At 37.4% G+C, this 25,110-nt stretch overlaps 1 protein-coding gene across 1 annotated transcript in view; it reads right to left on the bottom strand.

The window, feature by feature from the left end:
• Positions 1-24,138, bottom strand: part of prmt3 (protein arginine methyltransferase 3) — a 30,592-nt gene extending 6,454 nt beyond the window's left edge. Inside the window, exons 1-14 of the mRNA XM_077713302.1 lie at positions 24,042-24,138; positions 23,696-23,819; positions 22,643-22,725; positions 22,508-22,557; positions 22,280-22,385; positions 21,496-21,643; positions 20,899-21,043; positions 19,179-19,244; positions 18,241-18,362; positions 15,516-15,615; positions 9,772-9,850; positions 6,426-6,613; positions 4,305-4,391; positions 294-344 (exon numbers count right to left, since the gene is read on the bottom strand). Of these exons, the coding sequence (XP_077569428.1) occupies positions 294-344; positions 4,305-4,391; positions 6,426-6,613; positions 9,772-9,850; positions 15,516-15,615; positions 18,241-18,362; positions 19,179-19,244; positions 20,899-21,043; positions 21,496-21,643; positions 22,280-22,385; positions 22,508-22,557; positions 22,643-22,725; positions 23,696-23,819; positions 24,042-24,063 (1,371 nt within the window). The 5' untranslated portion in view covers positions 24,064-24,138. The remainder of the gene's footprint in view (positions 1-293; positions 345-4,304; positions 4,392-6,425; positions 6,614-9,771; positions 9,851-15,515; positions 15,616-18,240; positions 18,363-19,178; positions 19,245-20,898; positions 21,044-21,495; positions 21,644-22,279; positions 22,386-22,507; positions 22,558-22,642; positions 22,726-23,695; positions 23,820-24,041) is intronic.
• Between the last annotated feature and the right edge of the window lie 972 nt (positions 24,139-25,110).

The following is a 25,110-nucleotide window of genomic DNA, read 5'->3' as shown; positions in this document are numbered from 1 at the left end:
CATTAATTCATAAAATTATCAGAAGCTTACAAATCAAGAAATGCTAATGTTATTGTATCAACAACATTGGGAACCAAGCCCTTAATCTTACGTGAAACACGCTAAATACTTGGGTCAGATGAGTCTGGCATTTGTTTTCCAACTGGATGGTTCCGTTGGGGAAATGTTTATATCAGCAATAAAGTAGGTTGCCTGCCAATAGATGACAAATGCCTCGAGGAGGGGAAGTAAGCTAAGGCGTGAACACCATTGACATTCCGTTAAATGGCTTTGCTGTTGCCAGTGCTCCTTACCTTTTTGCAGCAGTTTTTGTCGAAGAAAACGTCAAAATAGCCAACAATTGCCTGCAATGAAATATGATAGTTGAGTTAAAATGGGTGCAATAAACACCTGATTTTTATTGGCTTAAAAGGGTTGACAGCAAAGGACAAACACATTTTTAACTTTGTCTTGAAAACGTAGAAGAGTAACAAATCATTTAAGGCTGTAACATATTTTTTATAACGTTAAAGGTTTGCAAAACATTAAATTGTGCCATTTTTGTCCTTCCCCTCAATGCAATGTTGGCTTCTTATTTTGGCTGAGTCAACATGTTCCAAGTGGTTCTGCTCACCTCATCAGAGGCTTCTCACCACAACAAAAGAAATACATTACCAAGAAGCCAACAACATAGTGCTGGGAATAAAAATGCTGAGGATTCAAAGAAAATCCATTTGGGAACATGAAATTACGAAACTGTGCTACATTGACTATTGTACAAATGGATTGATTGCTACAGAAAAATACCTGCATGGGTTGCCAACCCACCAATTTAAAATGATCGTGAGTTCTTACAATAATCTTGTACATTGAATAATTTCAAGATTTTTAATTAGATTAAAAACCCTACTCTGGTAAAATTACTTAACCTTCTCCTATGAAGAGTTTGGGATGTGAATGAACAATTAAAATACAAAAGGGAGGGACTGTCTAAGACCAGACTCCCCTTGGTTGACCAAAGACAACCCCCAGAATGATTTTAACCCCCCTTATCTGAGGAAGGAAGAGAGGTGCTCAATCTCAGGAGCATACTTGTAGTGGCAATGATGCAGAACTAATAGCTTTTAATCCTGACGCAGCTGACAACCTGGAGGCCGGCTTTCAGACACAAAGAACTAAATTGATGCAGAAAAGAGAAGGGCTATGCCTATTTAATGCTATTTTTTTTCCTCATGTTATACAATGACTGAAGATGTGACGCATTGTAAACGGCATCTATCTTCAGATTATGGGTAGAATGGCAGGACAAGATAAAATTAAAAAAGAGCATGTCACCCTTCAGGGATGCTCAGTGCTCTTATAATCAGAAAATATACTATAATTTCTCAGCACGCAGAGGGGTTTTGCTTGTCAGTTGGTGGCGATAATCATGCAACTTTGTAGATGACCACCGCAACCTTTCATAAGCGAGAATTATTGCCACTTTTGTTTTTCAACTATTGAAGGATGCACATGCACGTAAAACTACCCATGGTTTAATAGCCGGGCTGATATAACAGCAATTTAAAATGGAGTGTCTTGAAATCAAACAATATAAAAATAATGATAATTATCACGCCCAAACACTATAATAAGAAGTAATAATTGTGGGTTTTTTGGGACATTCCTAGGGCTGAAAACTAGAATTATATCCTCGTTAACTTGTTTAAAACTTAATGCCGCTAAAAGCATCAGTTGAGAAACTGCCCATTTTAAAATGTTCACATTTGAAGGCAGTCAAGTAATCATGATTGTCACAAACACACACACACACCAGAAGCAGAAAAGCAGAATGAGGGCATTTAATTTTCATCAGCATTTTGCCCAAGGCCTAGAATGTGTCTGTGATAAGTGATGACAGTGGGCTTCCTGATAGTCCATTGAGGAAGCTCTGTTACACTGCAGCTCTCCTGCCAAGTCTCAAGGAAGAGCGGGGGGAAAATTAATAATTATCATCATGGATAACACCAACAGGGAGCAATTCATCATTACTCCCCTTTTGCCTGGCTATGTGTCAGTTAGCCGAGTGTCCTGACCTGATACTATTATACAACAGTGGGGGGACATGAAGAGGAGGGAAAACAGAGAACTGATGACGGATACTGGATGGGGGGGTGTAGGAGCGCTGTAATGTGCTTTTGATAGGGTTTACCCAGGCGTAGAGACTTCAAGCATGACCACCTTAGAGGCACATTGGTGTGAATTCCCCTTGGTGTACCTCCCCTGCTTCTCATCTTAGCCCATGCCAGATTTCTGTTGTTCCTGTGAGCTGGAGCAGCACAAATCGTCATTGTCCATACCTCCAACTAGAGCTCCTATTGCATGATGTCCTCAAACAATATGCAAATACCTTTGTGGAAATTAACAGTCGCAGAGGCACCTTTTTTCAGAAGTGCAACCAACACTGTAGTAGGAAGGGAAGCTTTCTTTTTTTAGTTACTACCTGCAATGTAAGTTTTTATTTTTTATTTTTGGAAACAGGCTTGATTTAAGTGCCACTTTGAAAATTGAGGATTCCAAAATGATTGGGTTATTTGATAGTTGATTACTTGGTAATATGATTTAACAAAAAGTGTATTATAAATATATTATACATTTAAAATATTGTTGTAGATTTGATTGAGAAAATTTCCCTCTAATTCTCTCTTTTGGTCACTAGCCCAACACAGAAACAGCTGTGTTACAATACTTGAATTAGACATTTAGCTTTTTGTTTAATTTTCAAAATTGATGAGTTTCTATGAATATGCAGCAAAACACAAAAAATGGCGGCTTACTTCTTGCTCCACCTATATAGCCACTGAAAGCAAACAATTTCTGCTTGTTTTATAACCAGCCTTCCATTTAAGGCTATTTATTAAGAGACAATAAGTATGTGAGATGTAAAGAGTAGTAAAGAAAGGGAGGCCGAAAGAAGAGAGAATGAGAGGATTTATCTTGTGTGTGAGCGGCACAGACGCAGGGGTTGTGCTGTTCATTTAATGCAAGGTTAGGCAAGCTGAGCTGATGAATGGACTGTCGACAGGAGAACAAAAGCAGGCGCTCCATCATAATGCGAGGGGCTCAGCAGTTCTCCCATACCAGTCCCAAAGCACTGGTCTAGGAGCAGTTTACCCTTCACACATCCTAAGCTTAACTACCACTGAAGATTCGAAGACAATACTGATTCCAGATCTGTATCTTTATGACAGCATAGTAGCGCTTGTGCAGGGCAATGGTCATCTGTAAATCCCTAGGACAAGCAGCTTTAATACTGAAGAAAGGAACAATTTAGACTGATGCTTTCCTTCCAGAATACCTGCATATAACTTTGGGGTATAAATTCCCGGATAAAACCCAAGATTGGGTACATATTTTTGAACTTGACAGTTCCTCATTATTCAATGTACGATAATCATTAAAAAAAAGCTAAAAACACAAAATCTTGGGAAGTTTTATAGCGGTATTCAACCAAGATGTTGAAAAAAAATTCTCCCAAACGAGTTAAGAAAAAATACATTTCTAAAAATAATTTTGAGTACCAAATCAAAAACCATGAGCGCAAAAATGTGATATGAAGCAAACCACATATTCAGAATATCTATTCACACACACCTATAGACAGAAATATTCATTTGATTTTCCATTTAACTAATCCACCAAATGACTCTATGTAGCAATGCACCACACCACCAAAGACTGCACCACTACATGCGTCACAATGCAGAGAACAGAGGACATTAAAGTGAGGCTCTTCAGCTGCAGGCACCAACACAGTGAAATGTAGCTCACTCATTGAAGGAACTTCAGGTGACGGATGCAGTGGCAGTGAAAATAGTATCATAAAGCATTTCATACACTGAAGACAACTTAATTTATATCGTTGCAGTTAACCAATACTCTGGCATGATCTTAAATTATCGAAAGACATTTTCTGTCTTCTAATTTGACAGTTGAAAACTTTCTTGTGCTAAAAGCCCTTCAATTTTTATTGATGTGCTATTACACTAGTTGAGAATAATATGCTAGTTTGATTGATTTTGAATACAGTATCTGGAAAGTTATTGATAAATTATTCATCCCAGTTGAATTTCCAACGAATATTTGATTGCTTTACATGATGGATAACATATTAAGTTATTTTTGATTAAACAATGTCTTTGCAAAAATGTAATGTTGATAATTGTGCATAATTTGTTTTATCATATTGAAGAAAATATATATTCCTAAGAAACAATTATTAAATAACACTTCTGATTGTGTGACTGAGTCAGTCACGTGTGTGTGTGTGTGTATATATTAATTACCGTGCAGTCTGTGGTGTTGGTAATCTTCAAGCAAAAGTTGGATGAAAACTCCAGCTCTGAGAGGCGCATTTTGTTGCAGTCAAATGTCTGTTGAGTGTAAAAAAAAAGAAAGTTAGTGTTACATCAATATTAGTATCAGAAGGGGCTCTAATACGGCCTCAAAATGCAGCCATTGGTACTGGTTAGTACTAAGAAATATAGGGGGAAAAAAAATCTCAAGGGGCTTTTGAACATAGCCAGCGATTATGAACGATGCCAAAAAAGCCAAAGAGGCAGAAGCAGAAAAAGAAGCCTTTACATTCTGGTAGGTGTTGTTGAATATGCTCAATAAGAGGTTATATGTTTGATGTATGGACCTATACTTTAAATACAAGATAAATGGTTAAATAGTAATATCCAAGATAATCCCTGGGTGGCCAGATGTGCATCCTAGGGCTGAGAAAAGAACAACATCTAAAGCAGGGTTTTAACAACCCAAAATGTTGAAATAGCCATGGTGGATGAGAAAGAAAATAAAACTGTCCGGAGCCCCAAAAAAAAAATACCGAATTTATCCGCTGTGTTCAGAACAAAGTTAAACTCAGAGATTTTATGTTACCAAGAGTTGGTACACATAGTTATTCAACGATAGATTCACAGCTCCCTCTCCTCAAATTTATTTTTTAAACTTAGATTTATATTTCCCTGAAAGATTTTCTATGGGTCTGAGATCTGGAGACTGATTAGGTACCCCAATGATCTTGAACTGCTTCTATAAAATCAGTCCTTTGTTTCTCGGGTGTTGAATTTAGCATCATTGTCATGCTGAAAAGCCAGTTTTGTCTTCATTGTCCTTGCTGATGAAGGTTTTACCTCAAAATCTTTGAACCAATTTCTAGGAAACAACTTGACACTAAATTACAGGTACTGGTGAAATCATATGGAAAGTATTCATTTAAAGAAGATCATATGTTTTTATACCCTTGAGGGGGCATGAATAAAACTGCAGGTTCAGAACAGAACGAGCATTACTGAGCTGATCAGTGTAGCTTGGAATGGTTCTGGGTTGAACTTTAATCAATTTGTCCTGGTTGCTCCCATTGAAAAAAAAAAAAAAAGAAAAGTCATCACGTTTGCAGAATATATAATTCCAAGAGAGGGTCCTCAATTTTACGGGGTAGCAGTCTGCTTTAATAGAATGTTATTGGATTGTATCAATGAGCAGCAATGGATGAGAATTCTTTTAATTTGGGTAGAGGGCCTGTCTATTTGTCACTGGAGGGGAGAACCTATTGATTAGCAGATTCAAATTCCATTACATCAAGTTCTGCTCTCATTCATCACATCCACACATGGGCGGAGAGGACATGCTATTTAACAAACAGGCCAGCCGGAGATGGAACGCATAATGGTATTAGAGATTAAAGGAGGAGTGCTTTGAAACACTAAAAGACATTAAGGAGGTAACTATGTTTAGTTTGCGGAATGGCTTTGTCTTTCTTTAATCTCAGTGCTTTCTCAAGTCTTTAGCGAAAACGGTTTTATACACAGCATGATTAGAGTAATGCAGTAAAGTTCTTAGAGAGGAAAAACTTTTTATTATACATTCACTGTGTCGCAAGGTCCTTACTATGTCTATTTAGCCATCTCAACAACGAGCCAACTCTCCACAGTTCAGTTGCGAGCAATCACATTAATCTACGATCCCAGATATCTGAATACCTTAATGTTTGAGCTACTACAAACTCCTATTTTTACCAAAGGTTTTGAATCTGCCAGCTTGCCAGCACAGCTTGATTAACGGCTATGTAAATAAACTTGACTTGACAGAGAGGTGAGCAATAGTACACATTTAGTTTCAAACTGAAATGTTAACTGCCTGTCATCACTGCAGTGTGGCATACTTCCTAGATTCGACATTGAATCCAAACAATCTCTATACAATTGCCATTCCACAGGTTTTTTTCAGGAAATCCTCCATCTACATGCTTCCTGCCTCCACTCACTCCCCTCAGCCATTGATCCAGACAAATGTACATTTATATGAGATAAGAACATAAATGCGGTTGGCCATATCGCATATTCATTTCACTAACCACAACAACAACCTTACATTAAACATAAAAAATTTCATATATTTACCTGTACAACAGTAGGTTCGGATATGAGCGTGTCTGCACTTAACACTTCCACCACAGCCTCTGTCCCCACAAACTTCTTCATGCAGGACATCTTGAAGCCATACACATCATCCCAGAATGCAATGCTTTCTTGGTGCTTCTGTTTATCGCCAACTGCTGCCAGACTGAGGTTACAAAGGTCTGGATAGACTGAAGAGAGAAGAGGAAATTGGCCATTTAGTTCAAGGTCAGGAAAAGAATAAAATTGTACTATTCATTGAATGGGGACATAACTACCAAAGTTTAGGTTTATATATTATATATTATATTATATTAATATATATATATATATATATATATATATATATATATATATATATATATATATATATATATATATATATATATATATATATATATATATATATATATATATATATATATATATATATATATATATATATATATATATATATATATATATATATATATATATATATATATATATATATATATATATATATATATATATATATATATATATATATATATATATATATATAGTTATCAGTCACCACGAAAAAAAGAGATTAAAAAGGAAGATAATGAACTTCTAGTTCTATAAACTGTCACTACAGAAGGTTGATTTGGCCAATTTTGAAGACTTCCAGAGCATTCATCAGAACTAATGAGAGAACACCTTCAAGTCCAGGAGGCGTGGTTTATTTCATCAATTTCCTGGAGGAATAGTTATGACAAAATGGGGTTTGGCCTGGTTTTTGTCCTACTTACAAAGTCCACACTGCCCGACATTACACTTCTCATTCTTAAAGCAGAAGCTGTCTTAAATGTATTTTAATGTTAGATACTGGTCTGCTGGGTGATTAACTTATGGCGTGGGTGTTTCCATCCCCACTGTGAACCAACATTAACCAAGATAGAAGCCTAAGGCCATACATTTTTACATGTACAACTTCAACTCAACAAAGTATATTTGTACTCTGCTTGGTATTATAGGGTCATTCCCTGATGTTAAAAAACAGCTTGAGTGGTTTTCGAAACCATTCAACTATCTTGGAGAAATCGTCAAATATCTCCCGTCTGCTATATTAGGCTTGCTGAGGGGCAAAAAAACCCACACAAGTGATTTTAAATGAATAATTTTTCAAAATGTTAAAGAGGAAATTGATTTTTGCAAATGAATTTCCTCTTTTCAAGGAAGAATGCACTTCGTCAGAAATGGCTGGACAGTAATTCGAAAAGCATGATGTTTTTTAATGACCCAGACTCCCATTTCCAGCCATTTGAAACAGTCATGATGCTAGGACAAGATTTCACTACAAAAAATATATATAGCTTTTAAAATCAACTCAAGCTAAAATTGTTAGTTTAATATGCTTTAGAAAAATACCAATCGACCCCCCCCCATGAAAACTGAATAGCCTTAGGTAATGATTGTATTTTCTGTTAGCATAACATTCCCTCCAAAAATAATAGTGGCGAAAAACAGGCCTACAGGCCTTAATGAGGAAAAAAATGCTTCCTTTTCTATCATTTTAAAAATATAACCCCACTGTCTTTTTTTCCCGGACATGTTGTTTTGCTGTTCAACCTCACACAGCCTTCAACACATCGGAGCATAAATTGTAAAAAAGGATGGTGGTGACAGCTCATTGATGGGCATCTCATGGCCTCTCATTATTACCCGATGGCTGCTTGTGGCCATGTGAATGCCACTACCTAATGATGGTGTTTGCTCACTTGAATACAGAAACATCACTTCACTTTACTCCGATTACTGAAGCAAGAAAGTGATAATGGAGGCAGGGGGGGCTTTTGCTGATTTGACAGATTTTGGACAGGCTTCATTGAAAATTGCAATGTAAAAACAAAGGAAGCAAAAAAACTGAGCAAACAGAGGAGGGGTTACTGTACTGAAAATGGAAAGGGGGAAAAAAAACTAACGTAAGGGGCACATGGGTGTCCCCAGATTCATGGCTTTGACATCTGCGTCCTTCTCGACTCGCTGCTCTCAGCCCGTTTGTCATGGGCCCCCGTGCCCCAGCCCAAGCGCACTTGCTCTCTTGAGCCCCCTCGTTGGTCGGCTGTGAAAGAGATAGTGAGAAAGGGGAGTAGGGTCTGAAAAAGATCTCTTTTGCCAGGACAGGCATGGATTAAAAGGAGGTTAATCCAATGGGAGTGTGAGGTTTGTAACGGGAGGTATATTACGCAGGGGTTAAGGAGAGGCATGTTTGAAAAGTGACTTGCACCTTTTCATCTTTTAGCCCCTTTGTGCAGATTGAAGATAAAATCAATAAGGCAATACAGGACAAAAGACTAGAAAGCAGTACAGAAACGACTAGAAATACACAAGTAGCACAGGTCTGGTCTTGTAGACTGAATCCAATGGGTACCACCAACGAACTCACTCTAAATATTTTAATTGGATCTACTCCTGCCAAATTTCAGGAGGAAGAAAAAAGACATTCTGGCCACTTTGAACTCGAACGATCAAGGATTATGAAAAATAATGTAAAACAAACCGCACGCCATATTATATCCATCTCAAAATATCTTATGATGAGGGCAAGAAATCCAAACCAAGTCCAATTAAGAATCTGTAATACGTCTATGCCTAACTCATCCAAGCATGTCTTTAGTGACCCTAACCCATACTTCTAGGAGTAATAGGGGAATAGCATGGTCAGGGTTAAAGGGTGTTTATAACCCATACAAAATCCTCTGACCTTTCATTTACTGTCTGACCAAGGTCACATCCACCTAAATGGATAGTGCTATACTGGCAAGCCTATGTGCGGCTGCTTTCACCTGTGTGACCTCTAGTTATTGTTTCAAGAAGTCAGTGCTGTGGAACACTTCCCAGGTTGAGTCACATTTTATACAAGCCATTACTTCTGATTGATGAAAAACACTGACCCAGGAGACACACCACAACAGTTTTTTTTACATATACACAGTTGTACTTCTACTTACCAAATTAATTGGTTCCAGAATTGTTCGTAACTTGGTTTTTGTGTAAGTAGAGCAGTACTTTACATGTAAATTCTGTGATTCGCTCAACGGTCGTCCAAAAAACTATCAGCTAAAAAATGATCAGTGATCATGTTCTATTTGTGCAGTAGAACAGTACTGTTAGGAGGAAGCTAATGTTAGTACATAAACACATTTAAACAACTTCAAATTATTATAATAATAATTTTTATTATTATTATTAGAGGGAAACATTTGTATAATTTTAGAATTGCATATTTATATACTGTACATTTTAATTGACATATAATGGAAACGGTTTTCCATTGTACGTTCTCTTTGTGTAGATGAGTAGATAGAGAAAATATATGGGCTACCTGAACCACCGTCATCCAGATAGAGGTCCCTGGCCACGAAGACGGAATCCAACATGGACTCAAACAGCAAAAAATATCCCTGCAAAAGCCAAAATGGAAGGAGATATATTTTTATTACAGTCTGACATATTTAAGGCACACTAGTTTGTGTGTATATATTACATAGACACACACAAAGCCTTAAACAATGTTAATATGAATATTGATGAATGTCGATATGAACGCAACTGGTATCAATGCCTGCAATCATGGATAGTTAAATTAGTTTTAATTCTACTTCAATGAAACAACCCAATTCCCTATAATCGTGATGAATGCAACATCTCTAGATTGTTTCCAAAAAACATCAACATTTGACCCTGAGACGACGTACTGTTCTGCTCCACCAGAGGGCACAGAGCATAGAATTAATAAATGCTGATATTGGATTTAGTCTACAATATTTTTGTTTCTGCTGACAAATGGTGTTTTTTTTAGCTGTTAGCCCTCTAACCAGCAAATTGGCCTAGCCACCAAACAATCCAATTCGATAGGTTGTGCACTGGGTGTGTAACTTGAGAAAGGTTCAAAATGAATAAACAGTATTCAACTGAGGTAAGATCTTATTATGCAAATGAGGACAGCCTTGCACTTTGCAGATGACAGAAAGAAGAACAAATGAGGGAAGCACTAATAATTTAAAACTTTGACCCCCAAATTACAACCATCGACATCAAGGTCCAAGCTTGATGAAACAAGACTAATGATACAGACAACCCTGCACCAATTGGAATTTTAGACAAGGTTTTTTGTTTGCCGATGCTGGATTGGTTATGATCCAAAGTCAGATACATTCATTTTTGCTGACTATGGTCCACTCAATGACCTTAACGTTATGCCATTTTTAAAACCCTCACACGGCCATATACCGGCCTCATAATTTAGTGCCAATTTCACGGGACACTGCTTCACTTGAAGGAAAAGGGATACGAAAGAGGCTTGTGAGCAGAGTCATACCTTGATGATCAATGATGGTCCAGGATTATAACACCTAATACCTTAACAATGGTCCACACCCAACAATTAAAAGACAAATAAAACATTTTCAAAATCAGTGTTGGTGAGACTTTTGCGGAGGACTTTTGTACAACGCCAATTCCATTGAAGGTGGGACATATTAAACAACTATATATATTCAATGTGCAAATCCTGTTAGATTTACAGTATCTTTAATTGACTAGATTACAATGACAAAATATTTAATGTTCAAACAAAGACGCAATCTTTTGAGTGCAAGCTGCAATGTGGAACCATTCATTTATGAGGCCAACTCTCTTGCCTTCGCTTCATGAACACAGCCGCATTTTGGGCATGCAGGGTGGCCCCCTCTTGTGGATTCTGCAATATTTGGTGACGTAGTTTCATACAGTAAGACCTTGACATACGAGTGCCCCAACATATGAGCAATTTGAGATACGAGACAAATTTTGATATACGAGCATACAGCCGACGCGAGAAGCTGCTTTTGATTATCAGGGGAACTGTCTTTCTTCCCTGTTCTCCCTCGTGTACGACCACTGGGCGGAGCGTTGCAGTTTTTTTCCAGTGTTTTAGATTATTTTAGATTAGAACTTTATTTCATTCGGTATACGAGAAATTCCTTTTTTTTTTAATTAACGAATGCTATATCAACAAAGGGTAGGAAAGGTCAATTAAAAATGTATCCTCTACACTCCCACTCATTGTTATTGCACTTTGGGAAAAGATATAGTCATAATGAGCACCACACATAAATGCAAATTGGACACAAGAATATTTCACGAAGATGCAACCAATAAATCAACATTTTACAAAGACACCTCTGAACCTGTCAAATCTGTGTGAGTGTGTAATGTGAGTGATTGACAGTAAGCTGGACATAAGAAGAGAATGACTGATTACTTCCATTCTCTTTTGGGGCAGGTGATGTTCTCAGTGCCAATAATGAGCCTTAAAGGAGTGGCAGCCATTAATCTACCTGCTGACAGAAACACTCAAGTGACTTGATGAATTCTGACATGTCTGAATTTGCGCATTAAACTTTTATAGTTGCTCTACAATATTTAAAAAAATGAACGGCATTCTTTTTAGAATATTATAATTCCATTTCATAATGTAAGATTAAACACCTTTGACAATTTGAATTAATAAATAGACGAATCTCCATAGTGCTACCTATTATATGAGAAACTAAATCTAATAATTTTTGTGGCAGTCTAAATGTGCATCTGCGAGGAAGCCATTATATTGAATTGGCCAGAATAAAATCGGTGCATTACTTTTAGTAACATCACATGAAGCGTAATTTGTTGGGGGTCCACGAACTTCAACTTTTTGTGATGCAATATCGGTGTGAAAAATGTTATATTGAAATCATTTTTGAGTTTCTTTAAGTCTTGATGAAAAACTCATTAATTAGATAATGACTAAATATATGTGATAGTTTTAAATTCGAAAATGTTCAGCTCGTGGGCTGCCTTGAGATTTTTGCATCATACTATTTGATATGCTAGGCTTTGCACGTAGAGTTACCAATTCACTGTGTTTAACACATTCTAATATGACTTCATAAATGTTTAGGTTTCCCTGAGTGTTGAGACAGTTGCTCATCTGTTCCGGCTCTCAAATAATCTGTGTAGATTACTCCACTTGTTTTTTTTTAAACATAAGCAAAAAAAACAGAACATGTTCCATTGGGATTCGTGTTTGCCACACGTAAGTATCACTACAAAGTGTCACATGTGATTGATTTTTGCTGATAGGCTTTATTTAGTCTTTGGGGACCTCATGATCACTGTCAGCCTCTCTATAGGTTTCTTATTTGATTGTTAGTGTTTGTTCGTCCGTGTGCCGCAAGAGAGAAACGATCAATGGTGTGAGTTATGAAATGACAGTAGTACTACTAAAATCAGTCTTTCAAACACTACCAAGAAAGGCAGACGCTCATATACCCTTTCCTCCTCCATCACTATCACTGACAAAGCACATTCATCATGCATCGTCCATTATTCCTGTTAATACCGTGTTCTTCGTGCACATTAACGGTGGTGACAGTTAGATATTAGCTGTATGGTTCCTTTTACTTTAGTACAATTTGTATTGGCAAAAAAAGTTCCATTAAATCACAAAAGCATAAGATACTACTGGATTTTAGATAATCTTGTTTTGGGAATAGAAAAACTTTGTCATGTCATACTTGGTTGCAGATTACTGCAAATACTCATGAATTAATCTCAATAATGAATAGCTTTAGATAACTAACTCAAATGTGCTTTGTTGTAACGTAAAATTTGTCATCCTTCTACAAATATGCCACAACAGCTCCATCAAAATCAACTCCTGACTTTTACTTGGCAACTCCAAAACCACTTTTTACAAGCTATTGAGGACTTGATTTGCTTCTTTGTTTTGAACCACTATCCTGCTACAGAACCAAAAACTTTCAGTTCAAAGTTTCAAACTGATGAATATTTTCCTTCAGGATTGTCTGGCAAAGAGCTGCTTTTTATGGTTTCATCAATCACATAAAGTTGTCCAGGGCCTGAAGCAGAAAAGCAGCCCCAAACCAAAGTCAAATTACGCGATTGAAGCAAGATTTAGGTTCGGCAGACATGACGTGGAAAAACAGCGGACTGTTGAGGCCAACGCCTGGGGTTAGGAGATTCTGACACCTTTTTTGAACAAATATTTTGTTTTAAAACAATTTTGGTAGACCTTTTTTGACAGGTTCTAGCTCTGTGATTTCCTGATTCAACTAATTTGGTAAAAAGGCTTGGGTGGGATCTCTCGTGAGGATAAACAGTTTCGAAGATTAATTACTATCAACATATTGTAGTTGATAAGAATTGTCGGCCTACAGCATTGATTGCATTACTGGCTCTTTTTAAACGTTTTAAATTTATAATGTTTAATCATTTGATGTTTAGTATTTCTAGAGCATTTTACTGTCATTTGTTTGTCTGTAAAGCTTCCAGAGATCATTTAATGATTTGGGGCTATTTGAACAAACTTGACTTTAGAATTCAGGGATCCAATATATAATTAAAATCCTCTACTTACTAACAATATAAAAAGTAGTATTGAGTCCACTGATCATCAGATGAACATCATACTTGTCATTTTCTCCCTTTTGTATGAGGAGATCGGAGGGTAACCTTTTCAATCTTGTACTCTCCAACAAATGTCTCCTACTCCATCCTTGATGTGAACTGACTAGAAGATCTTTAGATATATTAGTGTTCTGTGAGCTAGTGTCATTAGATATTATGCCCCCTATCCTTCACCGTTCCATGAGCATGTCACTTGCCAAATTTCAATTTCCCAGGAGAGGGGAAAGGAAGACTCTGGCTGACGACCCCTGTTCGTGACCCTGGGTTATCACGATGGATGGGGGGAGTTGGAGGGGACAGATACAGGAGACTCATGAATTAGGGATGGCTTCAGCAGTGCGCTCAACTTTGGCTGTACCGCCCATATCGCCACACAGAATCTCACTGATAAATGGGAACCGAGTCAAAATAAGACTGCATCCACTGATTATGTATTCCGAGGACATTATAGTTGAGTTTATTCCCATTTAGGACACGCTAACAAATGCTGAACAGATGCTGACACATTGTATTATGTAAGTTTGGTTGATAGCATAAAACAAATCAAGGTTGACATAACTAATGTATTATCACAGTAGTAACCTGACATATGAACACCTGAATATATAAATATATTATTTTCAGCCTACAAAAATGCTCAATAAGATTTTTTTGTCTCAGAATACAATAGAAATTCAAGCTAAGAAACGCAAAGTCTGCAAAATTCAATAGCCCCCACGCCCCCCCAAATGTGAATGTACACTGGTAGCATCGTGTATTTTATTTTGAAATTGGTGGGACAAAGTTGCTCTCTCTTTGGCTCTCCCAACGGCCCACTGGCCTCCCATTGGCTAGGAGGGATCTACGTCTCCGTGATGCTTTTCATTGGCCTTTATCCCTTGTTCATTCGTCACCGAGCTTTAACAGGCCTTTCAGTTTTTCCCCCAAGTCTGCTTAATGCATCTTTGATTTTAATCATGGGCCCCAAGAAAGTTATTCCCGGTACGACTGAAAAGAAGAACCATGCTATTATGAAAGTGTTCATGAGTCGGGCTGCCGTCCAAATTGACGATGTGTGCCTTGCACATAGAGCTGGGCGATATGACAAAAATTGTTATCATGATTTGAAAAAAATAAAAATATTGGTCAATATTGATAATTATCACACTTACAGTTACTGACTGGTGTCACTGGCCAAGATGAGAGTTAGACTGGGATTAAAATTCTGTGTGGCCCTTACTTAGTATATTTCCCAAACAACTATGGGTTGTTGCCTTGTGAAATCCAATCTATTTAATCCAGTAAAGTACCCCCCGAGGTTATAGTGGGAGCTTAATTGAAGAAGCTAATAATGAACAAATGCCTGAATTTTAACCACTTTGAGTTTGCCTGTAAATTCCGTAACTAAGCTCTTATTTCATAGTTTTTCCATTTTCGACTCAATCAATATTTACCGTGATAAAAATAACGCTGATCAAGTTATGGCCTTTCCACTGGATGTTCCCTGAGACCAAGCATTGTTATTTCATACATATTTTTTATACACAGGAAGAAAAAGCTGTTTGAATTGCATTCACATTCTGAATGTTCACAAAAGGCAAATAGTATGGCAATTATTATGGAATATTTTGTACTGACCATCCATTCTGAGATGATGATATCAACCTTCTCTACTGGGAGGTTGATGTCTTCTATGCGACCTTTGATACAAGTGATCTTGTCCTCCAGCTTGTTGGATCTGAGGCAAAGAAGATATGTAGGCTTTACAAATCTTGCAACAAACTTGGCAAATAACCTCCAATTTGTGATAGCCTTTGTGGTTTTAATCCAAATCTCAAAAGTTGACATATTTCATTACAGGGTTGCTTGCACAGCAACGTATTTGCTTCTCTCACAAAGGGAAATCTTTCTACCCTGTGTTTGAGTGCACTGGGATGGAATAGCAGTAAGATACAGAATGCATTTAGAAAGGTGGTCCAAATTCTCCTTGTAAGTCATTTATAGCTCAGTGAAAAATCATGGTGGAAAACGGTCAAGAGGAAATTCTTTTCATACTATTTATACTAATTCCTACTAATTGTTTGAATGTACAGTATATTTAAAGTTGGGTGATACAAGAGTTATGTTTGCATAGTAAGCTGACTGGATCAATACAACTTTTAGACAAAAGTAGAATGTCCACAAAAGTCTAGCAACAACAAACAATAGTGGTGTTCCCAAGTCTTAGATATATTTACTCCCATCTATTGCTGTATCACATATGGGTACAATAAGTTAAGTTAAATTGTGGGGCCACAATAGGATTTAATATCACCTGTAGTGTGTGAAGGATCCCTCACTTCAGTCCGCCAATTCAGAATATGAATCACTGTGAATATTCCATTACCATGACACCTAATGTTACAGCGGACAGAACAATTACTCACAGCAGCCGAGAGTGCATTTTTGTTGCACCGATGCTTATCTTCAACTGTCTTCCCTCTCTCTACTACTCTGCTCGGGTTGCTATCACATCCTTCCAGAGTCCAACAGTTCCCCCCATCAACCCCCCACCCCATCCACCCATACCCCCATCTCCACAAGAGACAAACCCTGTAAAGTCATTATTGGGGTAATTTAAAGGACACTGTTGGCATTCAGAAGACAGTGTTTGGGTAGAATTGTAGGAAAGTGTACATGTGCCAGGGTGATAAATTAGAAAGGGAAAATGTGAATGGTATTACTTCCTGGTCAAGTGTTGCGACATGACAACCAAACACATAGAAGTAATTTCGAGGCTTCCTTAACCAAACAAAAAAAAAATCCAAGTCATTGATTTCAGGAAACACGAAATTGTATGACCATTATACACCAATGGTGCTGTTGCCATGCAAGGTGCTGTCAACCAAAATAATTTAGGTTTCAGCTTGGGAAATAGCTGAACCTCAGTTCCATGGACAAATGGTACTACCAGGTATTTTGGACCAAAATAATTGGGTAAACAAGTGTTGTATGTTATGTATGTATGTATAAAAATTCTTGATTTATATCTTGTTCATATTGTTAGACAATAAATGAACAGATCCATGCAGATCTGCAAACCAATATGAGCTTGATAGCCCCATTCTCCATCACAAATAGCAAAATAAGGATCTACCATCCCTTTGCATGTTTAACATTTGTTCCAGACACAGCCCATGGTCATGAACTTTAAATAGTAATTTGCAGGCTGTTCTGCTGTTTCTCTCCCTTTGAACCTTTCATCTTGGAGATAGAAGAAAAATAAAAAAATACCTTGTATATCGTGCATATGTTTTTAAATAAAAAATGGGTTTGAATAATTCCATTCTGATATACCTGGTAAAACTGAGTTTGAAATGCCCGTTTTGCAGTCACAATCCAAAGCATTTTAGTGGACAATCCATCAATTCCAGCCATTAAAAAAACCTATCTAGACATTATCCATTAAGGAAGTGACTGTGAAGGAAGAAATTTAGCCTTTCATTTAAACTTCAGCTACGAAGGGGAGACAGGAGATGGATGCTTCTGTGCAACCAACAGAAGCCACTTTAATTACAAACCTGATATTAGAAGGAAGGGGCAGGGGGACTTGTGCAGAAATAAGAACGATAAAGTCACAGCTAAAGCCGAACATCTTTGTCATGCGTGTTCCATTGAGGGCGGAGCTGGGTACTTATTGTTGGCGGACCTAAGGTGCACCCTGCATGCCAACTCGTGCTCCCACAGTGAGCCAGTGGGCTGTAAAATTAAAATGTCCTTTTCCTTCAGCAAACCCTGTTGTTTTGCTAAGACGAAACTGTTACATAACAGAGATAATGACAGTTGTAAAGGTTTTTAAGTCAAAAATGTTTTAAGAGGCAGATATGTGAAGAATGCATCATCCATGGTGGAGCTAACTGTATTGGAGAACCCATGCATATAAGGGACAAAAGCAAATAGTGTTCCCTCGCTACTTCATGGTTCAGCTATCGCGGACTCAGAGCTTCGCAGATTTTTTTGGGAAAAAATACAAATATAAAGCACTTAGATCATGTTAAATATTTGTGTAACCCCATCCCAGACCCTACGTGTAAATGAATGAATGAAATCAGGCCAAGCATATGACATTCAGTAGGGAAGAATCCATAAATAAAGTGAACATCGAATGTAAATGTCAAATTCCATAGATTAACATTATACAAGAAAACCCTGAGTATAAGTCACAGGCTCAACCAAAGTATGGAAAAAAGTAACAGCATAAACATAATACATACAAAAACATACATGTGTACATGCATATCATAACACAATTCACGTGATGCATGAGCTGTGCTAGGATAGTAACAACAAATGTTGAGTAAAAGCCCCTAATAAGGTCTCTTACCTGACAATGTCCATGGCTTGGTATATAATATCTGATTGGTCAACAGCTATAACCTTCTTGGCTCCAGCTCTGGCAGCAAACATTGATAGTATGCAAGTCCCACAGCCCACATCTAAAACAACCTAAAGTACAATAAGAAGAGTGTGAAACAGTTATACTTTGAATTGAGATATCATATCTTCAGATATTAGAGGTATATATGGCTTGCGACGTTCGAGAACCCCTCACACGTTGTGTATTGCTGTTTGTCTTTGAGGCTGAATGGCATATACCAATAAGTAATATACTTGTTGTGGTTCAGTATAACATTCTAGAACCTATTAAAGCCTAAAGAGACTAAAACATTAATGTAAGCATGTATTGACAAGAATTGGCCTCGCAAATAGTAAGAAAGAACGATGGGACCAAAGTTGTAAAGTGATCAAAAAATGAATGGTAGCCATTAATTGTTCCACTGGGTTTAGAAAAAAAAAATCATGTAATGGCGACTAAATTAGGGGCCTTTTCTTTCTGGGTCACCCTGAATTGTACATGCATCAACATGCCTTTCACACTTCCACTTAGCTTAGTGCTCACCAGCAGCCCCATATGTGATAGATGGCCATGATATGGACCACCGGTTCTTGGGACATACAGCAATCGTCTTTGTGTAAGGGGTTGTTTTGTTAGTCCAAGCTTGCGTTTGTTTATCAGTACCCTGCAGTCAATTTTACGTGCACTAATAAAGTGAGGCAATGGTTTAAATCAGACACTATCAACATACTAAATACCTTCTTAAAAAATGCAGTGTTAAAGACCTAGCTAAATATACAACAAGCAAATCTACACAAACTCACAGGTATGTTGGCCTAGATAAATTCACATTTTATGCCAGAGGTCAGTCAATATAGATATGTATTCTTGTATTTTTAGGATATATGCATCTTAAACAGTCTCACCTTGTCTTTGAACAACTCAGGGTTTTTGTACATGAAGTCTCGGTAGGTTTCAGTGCGCACTTTATCCTATGAAAACAACATGAACAATTTTACATTTAATTGAAGATGTTGAATTTGCGAAAGTACGTGTTCCAGTTTTATTGTTCTGCACACGCGTCATGCATTCCAACAAACATCAACTTACTAAATTTCCCTTTCGTTCTTTTTTTTCCACATTTGCTACCATTTGGAATTGAATTATCTGAACTATATGTACACGTGATTAATTTGAGCTGTTATTTATCAATATTAGGATGCTTATATTAAATATATTTTGGATTTTTTTTTAAACTATCAAGCGGGGCGGCCCGGTGGCTGAGTGGTTAGTACATCGGCCTCACAGTGGGTCCACGTGTGTGGAATTTGCATGTTCACCCGAGCCTGGGTGGGTTTTCTCCGGGTACTCCGGTTTCCCCCCCACATTCCAAAGACATGCATGGTAGTCTGATCCGCACTCTAAATTTGCCCCTAGATATGAGTGTGAGCGTGAATGGTTGTTTGTCTCCTTGTGCCCTGGGATTGGCTGGCCACCAATTCAGGGTGTCACCTGCCTCTGGCCCTAAGTCAGCTGGTATAGGGTCCAGCACCCCCAGCGACTCTAGTGAGGATAAAGCGGTTTAGTAAATGAGAGAACTGTGAAGCGCACTTTCATCCATTTTCCATTCCCAGTTGAGAATTACCACTAGACACAAAGTTGACATATACTTAACATTCCTTTATATAGGACCCATGTTGGTTGCACTGTCCCTACCAAATTAAGATTTTTTTTTTTAGATGGCAATGAACAATTTTACAAAGTTTCAGGAATAAAAACAGACCCCAAATTTGTAGAGGTAATGTTTCTTTTTTCAAATTATAAATGTACTGCAGTAAAAACTAGATTATTATTAATATTAAGTGTAATCAACACAGCTCTAAAGATTATCAACTAAACTATGGAACCTATGCAATTCAGCCACCAGCGCAAGAAAAAAAAATCATAACTCATTGATATGCATCACAGCAATGTCAAAAGAACCACAGGCAAAACTTATAAATGAAACTATCCATCAGTATTTTAATGTCAATTTCACACTACTGCTTGAGATAGGAGTGGTTTCATTTCCATTAAAATAGCTTTCGCTTTTACAGAGCACACTTTAGTGAAACTAACCTTGGCCTTTTATTACTAATTGGTAAATATCTATAAAACTAGGTGATTTAAAAGTTTTGGATAAGAAAATCACACTTTGTTTTACTTCCTTCCCTTTAGTTTGTCTCTCTCCACACACACAGAGTGTCCGCATCAGCTTGACATGCACAGACACACACGAAACGTAAAGGTCTATGGTCCAATCATTATAGCCAACAGAATATGTGAAAGTACTGCAGTAAGACGAATACGCACATAGCTACGCACAAAGTTCATCTGTCTACACTTTGAGTGCTTAAACATTAGAAACATTTATTGCAGAGTAGCAGAAATGCCAGTCACACATCTTAATGCTGACTTACCACTTTCGATACATCCTCGAGTATGATTGTACGAATTACAATTTATGTACCAATTTAAAATTGTGCAACTAGGCTACCCACTTCAGAGCCTTCTGTATTGCAGGAAAGTGTTTCAAGACACATGAAATGGTATCTGCATAGCGATCAAGTGTAAGTGATTGCGTGTGTTTTCATTAGGTGGTCAAACCTTGAGCATCTCCTCATGAATGGCATAATGACCATAGGAACTGAAGTATGCGTCATCCTCATCTGCACGAAGCTCGGTAATACTGGACACCTTAGTGGAACTTCCAGGTGGTTCTTCTCTGAGCACCAAATGGTGGAGAAGGAGTCTTGAAAAATACAAGATAAATCAGAATTCTGCATTTCAAATGATTAGGACTCAGATGAACAGCAGTCAATAGTAAGAAACATTTAAAGCATAGAATTGCAGCAAATGGAGATGAGAGGCATTTATTAGCTCACTTTTCATTCAACTATCTCCTCCCTTCCTCTTTGACAGCCTTCTTAACAATTTCCCATTCGAACCCCCCTCCTAGTTTTAACCCCTATGCAGCAATGGAATTTTCCCTTCCTCGGAAACTTCCTCATAGAATAGTACCATTGGATGCAAAATGAATCTGAAATATTGTGTCCCTCTGCTGGCCACTTCTTGGTATTACACATTGGATTCACAGTCAAACATCGAACACATGGATGGATGCAATTAAAAGAATTCAACTACAATCTTATCCTTGGCATTCTTGTAGGCTAAAAACAAACTTCCAAGAGTTACAAAACTTACTGAAGTTTTTGGATAGTTTCCACGTTTTGAGCCATCGCCTCTTCGGCCATGGTTGTCCTCAGCAACAATGAGTTATAGTCGGCGTCATCCACCGATGGCCCGGATGTAGATTCAACCTTCCCCTCGTTACCGCACAAGTCTGTGAGGTCTGAAAAGTGCAACATATATTTCAGACTGGATTTATATCAGCATGAGTAAATTTTAACAAAAATATACTTATGTGCATGTTCTACATCAAAGGTGTCAGACTAGGGTTGGTTTACGGGCCGCTTTAACGTCAACTCGATTTCAAATGGGCCGGACCATTTTAGATATAATTTTTAGCTTTTTTTTTTTAAAATAAATTGATTAAAAGAAGTGGATTAAAAGCTCTGAATATTATTTTTTTTATAGATCTAAAACAATGTTCATTTTAGCTTTTTTTATATATATTTTTAGATTTTACAAAATGATTTTTTAAACTAAAAACATAGAAAAAAATGATTCCAAAATTACAATTATTGATTTAAAGGGGGGGAAATTTCAAAATATAATATACATGTATATATATCATTTCAATTTGATCCTAAAACAGAAAGTCGGCACTCATGATTGACTTTCCTGGGCCACATAAAATGATGCGGCGGGCTTGATTTGGCCCCCGGGCCGCCCCTTTGACACCCGTGTTCTACATAGTTGATTGGGGGGAAAAACTATAATATATGGATGAAAATTTGAAATGTTACTTGAATACAAAATGATATAATACTAATAGTCGCAAGTTAGCAAAGACTCAAGATAGTACCAATTTGCAATAAGGGATCATCCTGGATAACCGGGCGTAGGAAGTCTTCACTTTCCCACTGTAAAGGACCATCTGGTTGTGCCATGAGATGTGATGGATCACATTTCTGAAAGAGAGAGGAGAGAACTGTCAGCAAAGAAAAATGACCCCAAAAAGGTAGTATATTGCTCTTATTTTCGAGAGTACGTAAAAAAAAAAGCAAATTAACTCAAATCCATGAATACTCACCGTAGAGCGTATGAAATTGATCAGTTTTATGTAACCGTAGTCATCTAAATCTAATAAGGAAACAGAAAGTTCAGTTATACATTTGCTTTACATTGTGCATTTAACCTGCTTAGGAATGTTTCCGTGCGTCCTTACTGAATTTATTGATCACATCAATAAGGTTGACATGGTGCTCAGATGAGCAGTGCTGCAGGGTTTCAGTCACCGAATTTTGAAATCTGGGGGGGAAAATGTTATATAACTTTAACATAGCCCAGATTAAAAGTCTAAATATAAAACACTGAAAACAATGCTGTTTTAGGATAAAACTGGGAAGATGGAGAAATACACCCAAAACTGTGTTTGCCAAATACAATAAAGAACAAAATGGGGATTTTCTGCAATTGATTAGTGACCATTATTTGTCCATCATAGAGCCGGTAAAGGCATTTTTCTCATCAGGTAACAGATGAACATGTGCAATATCTTTGTGATGAATAATAGTGGAAAAAAGGTTCCAGTACAGCGCTGACAAATGTACTAAATGATCATTGCGCTCAGCTACCTCAAGTAACTAGACTAATACATCTATCAAAATCAATAGTGTCTTGCCTATAGGAGAAAAAAAAAACTAAATGTATTAAGAGCTGTTGAAAAGTGTGTCCTACAGAACATGGACAACAAACCTCTGTATTAATATTACTTTGTAATCAACTGTATAATAATTTAGAGCCAAAGATGGATGTTTTTGGAATGTGTGAGGAAACTGGAGAACCCAGAGGAAACCCACGCTGGCTCGGGGAGAACATGCAAACTCCACACGGATAGAAATGACCTGAATTTGAAACCAGGACCCCCGAGCTGTGAGGCCGACACGCTAACTAACCACTTTCTCTGACGGGCCGCCCGGATAACGCGGTTCAGAAAATGAAATATATTGTAGTAAAAATTGACCCCACCTAACTTTCTCTCCTGCATATTGTGGATAATTAGGAAAAAAAAACATAATGCCTGTTGAGATTTGGGAGTGCACTAGGCCCTTGGGCCCATAATTTGTTGTTTTTAAACAAGAACCCTCCACTTCCACATATATGGGTACCATCCTCTACCAATTGCAAGTAAAATTAATACAGAATCCCACCACGCACACACTAGCGTACATGCACACAAGTACACACGCACACAAAAAGTACCAATTTGCACCATCACCTGTCACAAAATAAACAGGTAACGACTGGTTGACTGTCCTCCTCCATCGACTGCCATTGCTCTTGATCATCATCAGAGTCACCACTAGAAAGCTCGGGCAAGTCATCGGCATCCGCGCAAGGTTCTGCAGTAATAAAATATGATATTATTTAGCAAACGCACTTAGTTTAGAGAGAAGCGACTCTTGTTGCAAACTTCACGTTAGATAATTGTCAATAACAAGCCATGCAAAAAGACCATGATGTTCACTAAAAGCTTAAATGTTAAATGCATTCTGCACGCCATGTCAATTTCCACGCGTGACTATGTCGTATATTTGTTTTTGTCGTTGTAGACATGTACTCACGTGTGTGTGCATTTTCAGCCATGATGCCAGTTTACTTCCTGATGACGTGCCGGCTAGCGCGTGTGACACTTCCGGATCATGTTCCACTAGATGTCGCTGTTTAACTCAAATACGACAATGAGAATCCATCACTTCTTAGAAACAGAAAATTCTAAGCATAAAAATATGGTTAGAAACCATAACTATTCCTTAGACACAAAAACAAATCAGATTTAAATATCAATTAATCTGTTATTCAAAACAGCATATCAAAGGTCTTTACATTAGTAATAATAACAATATACAATATCAACTCCATGTTACCCAAAGTTGGAATCACATCAACAGCTGCCGTCCTATCAAAACCGGCAGGCTGAAGTGAGTCTGTCCTGTTTGGCTGTCAACTATGTACACAAAAACACAAGAATAGCATAAACACTAAAAAAGTATCTCCCCTCATCAAGTTTGACTAGGCTGCTTTTGTTACCTGTTTTCTCCCACAATTTACATGACCACACGGGAGTAAAACACACAACACTAAGAGTCTGCAAGTAGAGGAAATGTTAAATAATTAGCCTGGATAATAATTTTAAAAAAACTGTTAAAAACTGGTAAACTTTACCACATAAAATCTATGGGACTCATTGTTGACCTGTGTTGAACAACAGGTATTTATAAACTCCTTAAGAACAACACCACTTTTCTTCATTTGGATTGCTGTTCTCACATTTTCTATGGCAACATCCTTCTGTGAAATATTTGCAGATAAATAAACAATTACACAGAAAAATAGCAGTGGTGGCGGACTCACGGCTCTGGAGCTGCACTCGGCTCCCGGCCAAAATGAATGTGGCTCTCTGCCTATCATGTTTTGCATATACTGTGGCTCTTTGCCTCGTTTCATCTTTTTCTTATTTTTATTCTTTCTTAAAACACACTCAAATACATCAGAGCTCATTAATAATGAATAAATTATATTTTTAGAGTAATTTGGTAATTTTTAATACTATTTCTGACATAAGATATGTCTTTTTGACTAATACAATTTAATTTTTTGCACTTTTTGTCAAACTTGTTTGCCACTCCTGGC

Source organism: Stigmatopora nigra, chromosome 3 (genome assembly GCF_051989575.1).
Source record: "Stigmatopora nigra isolate UIUO_SnigA chromosome 3, RoL_Snig_1.1, whole genome shotgun sequence".
In the NCBI taxonomy this organism is placed as follows: domain Eukaryota; kingdom Metazoa; phylum Chordata; class Actinopteri; order Syngnathiformes; family Syngnathidae; genus Stigmatopora; species Stigmatopora nigra.
This window is presented reverse-complemented; position numbering and strand designations above follow the sequence as displayed.